The sequence below is a fragment of the Mizuhopecten yessoensis genome, unplaced genomic scaffold (assembly GCF_002113885.1).
Source record: "Mizuhopecten yessoensis strain PY_sf001 unplaced genomic scaffold, ASM211388v2 scaffold4025, whole genome shotgun sequence".
NCBI classification, from domain to species: domain Eukaryota; kingdom Metazoa; phylum Mollusca; class Bivalvia; order Pectinida; family Pectinidae; genus Mizuhopecten; species Mizuhopecten yessoensis.
Window position 1 is genome coordinate 1,114,968 of NW_018405338.1, and position 10,169 is coordinate 1,125,136.

At 35.1% G+C, this 10,169-nt stretch overlaps 1 protein-coding gene across 1 annotated transcript in view; it reads right to left on the minus strand.

Annotated features, from left to right (window-relative positions):
• The window catches only part of LOC110448360 (protein lin-28 homolog), a 70,672-nt gene extending 60,971 nt beyond the window's left edge, over positions 1 to 9,701 (minus strand). Inside the window, exon 1 of the mRNA XM_021494548.1 lies at positions 9,583 to 9,701. Coding sequence (XP_021350223.1) covers positions 9,583 to 9,589 — 7 coding nt within the window. The 5' untranslated portion in view covers positions 9,590 to 9,701. The remainder of the gene's footprint in view (positions 1 to 9,582) is intronic.
• Positions 9,702 to 10,169: the final 468 nt, after the last annotated feature.

Below are 10,169 nucleotides of genomic sequence, written 5' to 3' on the forward strand. Positions count from 1 at the left end.
CCCCATGGTATCACCGCACAAGGACAACACTTATTACAACCCCCATGGTATCACCGCACAAGGACAACACTTATTACAACCCCATGGTATCACCGCACAAGGACAATACTTATTACAACCCCCATGGTATCACCGCACAAGGACAACACTTATTACAACACCCATGGCATCACCGCACAATGACAAAACTTATTACAACCCCAAGGTATCACCGCACAAGGACAAAACTTGTTACAAATCTATGGCATCACCGCACAATGACAAAACTTATTACAATCCCATGGTATCACCGCACAAGGACAAAACTTGTTACAACCCATGGCATCACAACCCATCAAACGACTTTGTTAGTCAACATCATTAGTTTTTATATGAAGAAACATCTTGGTTTGTTGATGCAAAAAGCCAAATAATGTCAATTTATTGCTGCATCATTTTGTGCATTTTTTACTCATACTTATGCCAAAAGAACGAAAATCCATGTAAAAACTGTTACAAAATAAAAGTAAGAAAAAATCGCTACACTAGATAATTTATACTTAACTCATTCACACCTGAAATTTCATAATGAAATATTCCCAACCTTTGAATTGGAAGAGTTCATATGTGTCTTTAGGGGTGAATGAGCTAAACTAGTATTTCATGTAAATCGTACAAGAACGAATTTCAGCTTCAACGTTATAACCAACGTCGTGGACTGATAGTCCACAAAAGCAGGAATGAACCCCAACAAAATGGTCAAAAAAAAGATTATACAATCAAAAAGATTTAATGAAAATAATTAATATCAAACTTTGATTGCATTATTTTTAAAACAATTAAGTGCAGACATGTGTAATTGTTTTTTTTTTAACAAAATGGTTAATTTTTCGTTGGCTATTAAAAATTATTGTTTTAATACACTGGACAATTTTTTTCAATAGTTTGTTTTTGTCTGCTGAATGTTGTGAGTAAATAGCATTGAAGTACATTTTAATACAGTATAACCTCTTTAAACTGCCATCATTTGTCCAAAGAAAGTTTGGCATTATAAAGCCGAAAGGGGTTTGGCGACAAATTGAGTGAAACATCTTAAAGTTATTCTCAGAGGGAAAAAAAGAGGAAAAAGAACCCTAAAATATGTTGGCGGTAAGAGAGATGACACATTAAACTAGGGACGTTATATCGAAGTTTTACTGGGACGTTATATCGAGGTTTTACGGTATATATTAATGAAGGACGTTATATCGAGGTTTTACTATATATATTGACGAGGGACGTTATATCGAGGTTTTACTCTATATATTATCGAGGGACGTTATATCGAGGTTTTACGGTATATATTAATGAAGGACGTTATATCGAGGTTTTACTCTATATATTGACGAAGAACGTTATATCGAGGTTTTACTCTATATATTATCGAGGTTTTATGATACATCGTGTTAACGACTGTTGGAAATAAGACAACAACTATACGAAGGAATCCTTTGGAAATGACAGAAAACTGATGAGATTTTTTCAGTTAGATGATATTTACGTATTGCAAGCACGAAATGTGAATGTATTGGTCAAATGTCCAGAATCTAGTTAATCCTACATCGTTAGCTTATGACACAGCAAGATTTTTTTGTATTTGATAATGATTCCCATACGCGTTAAAACAGAAAAAGAAATTATAATTATCCTGAGGTACGAAAAGATGACTCGGTGACAAGTTCACAAAATATAGCCATATTTCTGTTAGTATTTCCTAAAAGAAATGAATTCGAAAAGTTGTTTGTGAATCTGAAGAAGCTTGAATTGGTAGCTCTGGATCCCCAGAACTAGTTACAGCTAACATAGGATGGCCAGTATGATAATTCACACTCTTGAGGTCAGGGCTGTGTCTGGAGGAAAAGCACGAGCCATAAAACAAGAAAATAATTATACTGCAATATATTGGCACTTATTGTGACGGTATCCATGGCGACCACCTGGTTAGAGCACGTGATCTGTGAGTGACAAATAAGGTACATTTCTGTTCCATCAATAATTCGACCTATATTGGAGACATGACGTCATTTGTAACTTTATAGTTTTATTACAAGTTTATTTGTCCGTTTCCGACACTTGCCGTTGTCGTTCCGTTATGTAAGAACCAATAAAATGTGGTATTTAGTGTTGAATAGATGAAGTTATTCACCTGAAATGTTACTCGTGACATTACCAGAACGCATTATATTTGAGTCGCCGACATGAAAATGTTATCAAAGTGATGCTTAAAGTTCGTTATTTATTTTGTTAGATGTTTACATATATTGTTAAACTTCAATACGGACCTGTTTTCCTGAAAATAAACATTGTCTACCTCGTTTGGGATATGAAGACCGCAATGTAGATTTCATCTGAGTTAGCTATATGTTGAAATATATGGTAATATACATTTCGCTATAATAATGTTGTTATAATATGTATGTAGAAACGGATGATGATATATATTTCACTAAACGGAGTGTTGTTATTATAATATATGTGTTGAAATATATTTGTGATATATACATGTATATTTCACTCGGCAAAATGTTTTTCACCTTGACGCAATGTTGTTATAATATGTATATACAAATGTATGATGGCGAATATTCCACTAATGAAAGTGGTGTAGTATAATGCAGAAATATATGATGGTATGATAAATATAAACTTTATTTATTTTACAACAATTATAAAACAAGTTATTTCAACTTATATTAATCACTCTTGTTGGCCCGGATGTTAGCGCGTGGGGGTCTTAGTGTGAGAGGAAACCGGAGTACCCGGTGAAAACCCACGTGTTCGGGCAGGTGACCCCAACCTTTTCACGTCCGATCGAGGAATCTAACCCCGGCCGCCTTGGTGAAAGGCAAGTGCGCTATCCACTGCACCAATCGGCCAGCCTACCGTATTTCATCAGCCCGAAGAGTGAAGCTGATTAAACTCAAACTTCATACATTTCTTCCTTATCATATTCACTCAACAAAAATATCTTTTGAAGTGAAATGAAACAAAGAAATTAAGGTAGAACTGATTAATCCGAGTTTTGCTCGTGATTTTTTATTCTTGAGATATTTTTTTTGTATAGTTACAAGTTTATCACTGGAGAATAAACGGAAAAACGTCAATATTCAAGAACAAAATATACCACAATGTCAAATATAAAGAATAATCGGAACTCAATATACATACGGAAAAGAAAACAAAATGAACTGAGGAGTAACCAAAACAAAAAGTTTTAGACACGCAGCCATGCTCCCCGCTTACGTCTTTTTAAATGAAGTCGTGACGTCCGTTTCTGAAGAGCTTTAATTTAGAGGGTAAGGTTAAATGTTGCGGAAAACCGATTCGAAATAAACTTGACCTTTTGACATTGAACCTTATAAGATGTCAGTTTCTTGTTCATTACATATGTAATCTATAGAGCCAAACATACATTGCATTAGCTATGGTCAAGCGGCATGTTGAATTGTTGGTCCAGGATGTGTGCTAACAGAAACGAGCCTTTGCGACCTTGAACTTTGACATTTGAACCTAAAAGTGATTCGGAATCTTGGTCCTTTCCTAGGTCCTATATCTGTAACGTTAAAACATATTTGGTAACCGATCGAGGAATCTAACTTCAGAAAGTTTTTTATATGGTTCAGAAAGTTTTTTAAAGTATTTTTGGTATTCACCATTAAATCTCTGACAGATAATGTGGTTTGACCTCGGGCATTTTTCCCCGTTGATTTTGGTAAGCCAATTCACCGATTTAGTTTATATGTGAATTCGAAATAAATAGAACTAGCATTACTTGCCCAAGTAAAGTATCTTAAAATGTGTTTTGAAATTGCAGACACAAACAATGAAAATAGTTAGGTTCCCGAAAACGTTTTAAAGCATTGAGTTACAGTGACCTTGACCTGTCAATGCCAAAAATGACTACGGTCCATGACCTTGCACTGGTAACATATGTATATGTCTGCCGTTTTAAAAGAGTTGGCCAAAACTTTCATAAGTACGTTTTCGCCTTTGTAATGTGTATCTTAGCACATATGCAATCCTGACTGCACTTTAAAGTATCGAGTCAGAATTGTCTTGACCTTTGACCTTTCAGCCCTCAGTGCTCTCACATTGGTAATGTGCTTGAGAATCGTAAAAATCTCAGGTGAAAAATTGAACGAATTATGTTTCGAAATGAGTTTTATAGCAATGTCAAGTCACAGTGACCTTTAAGTCTGATATTTAACTCATTCACCCCTGAAGACACGTTTGAACTCTTCCAATTCAAAGGTTGGTATAATTCATTATGAAACTTAAGGGGTGAAAGAGTTTGACTCCAGGGAGGATTGGGTTCATGGTCCTTTTGTACGTAATGAATCTGTGAAGTTTTATGAGGATAGATGAAAGGCTTTTCAACTTTTGGTCCGGAAATCAGCTCCATAGGACAAATAGGGTGATTACAGAAAAAGCCATTTCCAGGGGAGAGGTAGGGGGAGGGGAACAGGAAAGGGGGGAAAAGACGACTAAATTGGGTGGGGTGGAGGATAAATTACGGAATGTGTTAGTTGTAATTCTTTTTAATTCGATTTCAAAGTTTTACTCTTTAAACTCGAAATGAATGAGAAAAAATAATAACAAAAAAAAATGTGCATGCAGCGAATTGTTTGAATAATATAAAAGCATTGTATTAAAACCTCATTTTACTTGGTTAAAGTTTTTAGGCCGTGATTTTTATCAATGAAATCTTCATTTTTTTAAATGAAATATTACCGCCAGAGGGCACATGAACATACTTTTTCGTTTCAAGGGGTATCTTGATCATTATTTTAATACATGCCTTGTCTTTAATAAAGAAAACCAAAGTATAATGGATATTTAAATGATGGTACTTTCAATTAAAGATAACCTAATAATTTAAAAGATTCTGAAGTCGGAATCAGTCGTCCGCTACAGAGAAACTAATTGATCTTTTCTTTTTAAGAATATTTTTTCAAACATCGATGATCACGAGAACTGTGTTTTTGAATTCCCACCACCTAATCATAAGCGTATATAGTTCACGCGAGTTTTCTTTTGATTAGTCTAATTTAGATGATATGAAATCTTGGAATATGCGTTTCGGCAACTGAGACTTTGAACACCTATATACTTTCAGCGATACCAAAAAAAAGGTTATTAAAAAATAATAATAACAGATTTAATTCCCAGAGAAGAACAACATTTGAGAAGGAAATAATAAGCTGCAATTTAATATTTAATTATTTCTTCAGTTTCGTTTATAATAAAGTAAAACCATAATGGCGTTCAGATAAAAATATTTTTTTTTAACTAATTGCGCATGTCAACCGTTTGCGTGGAGAAAATATGCGGAGTTCTGCGACTGCGACCGGGCATTCTATTATAATTGGGCCATGGAAATCAATGACGCACGTGCTTCGTTAACGTAAGATAACAGGGGTCAACCGTTGGTCAAGGTTCTGTCAGGAATGAACTACAGGAAGCGTTCTTTATTGCTTCCAGTGATACAAAATTCTGTTCAAAACGTAATTGTCTCAAAATCGAAATTCAGGACACCACATGACAAAAAGTGTGGTAAGACGTCTTCCATTAGTAACGAACTCAATTTTTTGAATCCATGTCATTATTTTAATACTTAAAGATGGACTTTGTCAAATTTTGATTGCTTTTTCTACATTGTTTTCTTGCTTAAAAATATATTTATTTCGGTTTTGTTTGAATATCTACAAATAGATAGGGATTTTTTTTCTCCATTATTTTTGTTTGAGAACAAAAATATACATACATCAACAAATATGTAGAAAAAGGTTTCAAAGACTAGTATAACTTGTTCTTAATGAAATTGTCACTAAGTGGTGATTTTTTAAGTTTAAGCCGAGATATTTCAGACCGCCTGTGTAAATCAAAACGTTTAACCTTGGACCGAGATGGGTATTTTGCACAATTTCCTACTAATTTTTCGTTAATATGATATATCCGTTCCCTTTCTGATATTGCGTATAAACAAAAGAATTATTTTACATCACGACAACTTCTATGAATTTTTAGCTAAAATATGTAAATTTAAAAAAAAAATCCGCATATTTGAAATAATTCAATAAAAGGAATGTTACAACTAAAGCTTGTTACCGCGGCGAATGAAGAGACGGATCGAGCATTTTCCTTAAACAACTTCGATGTTCTCAGCGACAGTCTGACAATAGCAGTGTGGTCAAGTGTTTGTCATTGTCAGTGGTCAGTTATAGGTTATTGACCCGCTAACTGTACAGAGCTAATAAGCAACACGCCATCTTTTCTGTCCACAGTACGTATCGATCCTACGTTTATGTGTGTGTGTGTGTGTGTGTGTGTGTGTCCAGTGACCGGTCAAGGCTCCAGAGTGACAACGCCTGTATATTTAGCTTGACCTACTACTGTCTTACATAACTGTATATGCTCAATATGTATAGGGTCTCGTGTACTAAAGCTGTATTTATTTACCTGGATGATACAGGTAAATCTTATCAGGTAACGTAAATAAAGGGAAAATTGCTATTATCGGAGCTCGTATATTGTCAGCCTGAGTAAACAACGTCCATTTAGAATTGTTTACACAATGGAACCTGCGTAGATAGATCCCTATACAGTCCGGTGTAATAGGTTGGTTCAGAGAGGTATACACTATACTTGTTTTGATACGTATCTGGTGGTATTGGGTCTATGGTGTACATTTCTATCATAACTTAACATACGTCATTTGAAAACATGTCCATGACAATGAGACAGAAAATTGCCATGGGTAATATTTAGACACGGTCACAATGGACAGAGAGCAAGGTACTATCACAGGTACGTGATAATCGGTAAGAAGAATTGTAGCACAGGGACATGCGAAACTTTCCTTTATGTGTAGAGACCAATATTAGACTTTTTACAGTTTTACATTAGCGATGAATAAAATAGTGTTTACTTTCGGTGGTCACGTGACAAACGAAACGAGGTATCATTGAAAAGTGTATGCAATTTTATAACTTATGGTTCACGATAAGAAGACAGTCAAAATATTTAAGTGCATTTGACATTTCTATTAAATTCAGTAGGTCAAGGTCGTTTACCAACGAGTGACCTCTAACCGCAAAGTATCTGCTACGCATTTAGGCTTTGTAGTTGATTATAAAGGGACAGTGTTTGAATTTTCACACTATGTGACCCACGTGACCCTAAGAGTGTGGTGCCACAACCACAGACCTACTATCAATGTTTCTAAGCCTCAGTGTTCCTATCAAAACGTCATTGATTGTTTGAACATGTTGACCTCTGTGACCTTGACCTTCGACACGGTGACATTGAGGGCAGGTTAATCAACTAAATAAAACTTGATAGCCCTATAACGCATCAAAGTATAGACCAAATTGCAGTACCCAAAATATAGCATATCTTAAATATATTGTTTGACCATTTTGACTCTCAAAGTAGGTCAAGGTCATTGATTTGAACACATTCGATAGCCGTAAGCTCCAGCAATATACAGTTGAATGGTACGGCATTACAATTCACTGCTCTTTAGAAGAGATCGATAATCTGACCTCTGTGACCTTGAACTTTTGTCAGGATTTTGTATTCTACGTTCGTATACCTGTGTCTACCAGTTGCATATATGGATATATTCTGCCATAATTTATAAGTTCTGTTTGTGGGAATTTATACTTTCTGTATGTATATATATCCTGTATGTATGGGTCAAAGAAGTAATATAGACGGTAAAATCCCATATAGCACTGGATCCTAATGGAGGTATGTCCGTAGGATACGAAATACTTAAAATATTATATGGGGCAAAGAAGTAATTCAAACAGTGTGGACAAGTTTAGGTTGTCAAATTTTCGGAGCGATCCGCTCCTTTTTCAAGACATGTATGTATATATGTATATCCGGTGTGTATCTATTTATATATTATTTATGTATGTATACATGTATGTATATGTACATCTCATAAGTTTATTGCATTTTGAAAACATCTCTGACAGGTTTATTTCAATTTTGTCAGCTTGTAATTATAATTCATCCAAATTGGATTGCGAGAACGGACCGAGTCGAAATTAACTCGTGCGATTTTAGAGTAATACGGGTTCGAACTGTTAAGTAAATCTTGAACAATAAAATGAGTGGCCTTGACTTACTGCTTATAATTTCCAATGATACTATCGGTACCTAATTGTAAATAAAGAGCTCGTGTAAACCTTATATACAAGGGCATGGGTTCGAACCTTGATTTCTAAATGTCAATACGCATGCGCATTTTATCACAAAATCGGATGACCAAAAATAACAATGACAAAAAGCGTATATTCATTAGTTATCAAAACTGTGATGTTTTGAATCCTTTTCACAATATTGACAGTGACTCATACCGAATATTTATGAGTCATCATGTCAAAATTGACAGCAGCATGACTATTATGATTTCCTATGCTTCCGAAATAATAAGATGAATGTTGGCTTTCGCCCTTGAAGAAGGCAAGGTGGCCGAAATATCGGAACGTAGAATGATATTTGTTCTATTATTAGTTTAAAGTTTATAGATTCAAAGCTAAATTATCACCATGGCAGTGTTGAAGGCGACTAGAATTAATGGCCATGAAATTGATGAACCTGTGTTTGAATCTGTATCATCTAGAATGGAATAAAGGTATCGCATTTCCAGGCAGATGGCATGATACTTAATCTTTCTTATCGATATTCATGCCTGGTTCAATGTATATTTATGTATACGTCATAAATGATCCTTTGAGCGTCATCACTCTGCGAACAGCTGTTCTCAGTTGCACTTCTAACTGCCGACACGTTTAAATAAGTATACACACATGTGTTGGTCGCGCTATATTTGCTTCCACAAGTCCAGGACTAAGGCGATAATACATTAACAACTCCATTTTAGGAAATTCTATCCTATTTATGATATACAAACGATGACGTCAAACAATTGTTTAGTCCATAGCGGCAGGTCGTGTGCTTCTATTTATTTGTTTTCCTTCGCGATGACTTATCTGCTCACACTCTCCCTCTCTCGCCAAGATAAATTTCGTTTCTCAAATTAAGTGTCGATTTCGAATACATATATATATCTGAACGTCGTGACTAATGTGATAATGCGTTCCGAATTCCGATAGTCTCAATTATACTAATTATGACGTCATACATGTAGGTTGTAAATTTATGAAAATATAGATTTAATGTGTTGAAAGGTGACTTTCGTTTGTCAAATAAATACCTCACGCCCTTTTTTCGTTTCAGACACGTTTTGTATCAAATAAATATACGTTATATTGTTAAAATCGTTGCAGAAATCATGTTTTGTATCAAATAAATTTACGTTATATTGTAAACATCGTTGCAGACATCATGTTTTGTATCAAATAAATATACGTTAAATTGTAAACATCTTTTCTGACATCATGTTTGTATCAAATAAATATACGTTATATTGTAAACATCGTTGCAGACATGTTTCTATCAAATAAAACCAAGATCGGCGATGACTAAAGCTCACCGATTCATATAAAGTGTATATGTATATATTGATGTGTAAATACACTATGCACATACCTGACATATTTGAAATAATCCTGCCGAAGAAACAATTTACACTGTCGCCATATAATCCTTGAAAGTGATGTCACTAAACCTTTACTTCCACACGTTATAGTTCACATTTTATCCAATCTTGGTGAAAAGCAAAATAGTCTGAGGAGGTACTGATATCGAGTGGTCAGTGTCATAAACATTGGCCTGTACTCAGTGGTCGGCACTGACCGTGGTCAGTGAGGCAGGTCGGCAGCTCAGTTCAGCTTGTAGGTAGTAGTAAATTGTATCGAGGTCAAATTGTTATGCAATACATGCTAGAGTCAGAGGTCATGACCCAGATAAAGATTGATGGAAGGCTAGCTCTCCGGCCACTATATCTCACTACTTCGGCCACTACATCTGACCACTCAATGTACGTCGATTGTGATAAAAATAGCGTAGCACTTTTCTATGGTAATGATGCGGCCTTGGATTTAGGTCAACTTCTGTTTATCAAATATAAAATTACATGTCAAGAACACCGCAGAAGACCGTATTTTTCTTTTGTTTTTGTTTTGATTGTTTTGTACTTTTATCCCCTCGCCTGCTGTCGTGTTTATGTTTGATGC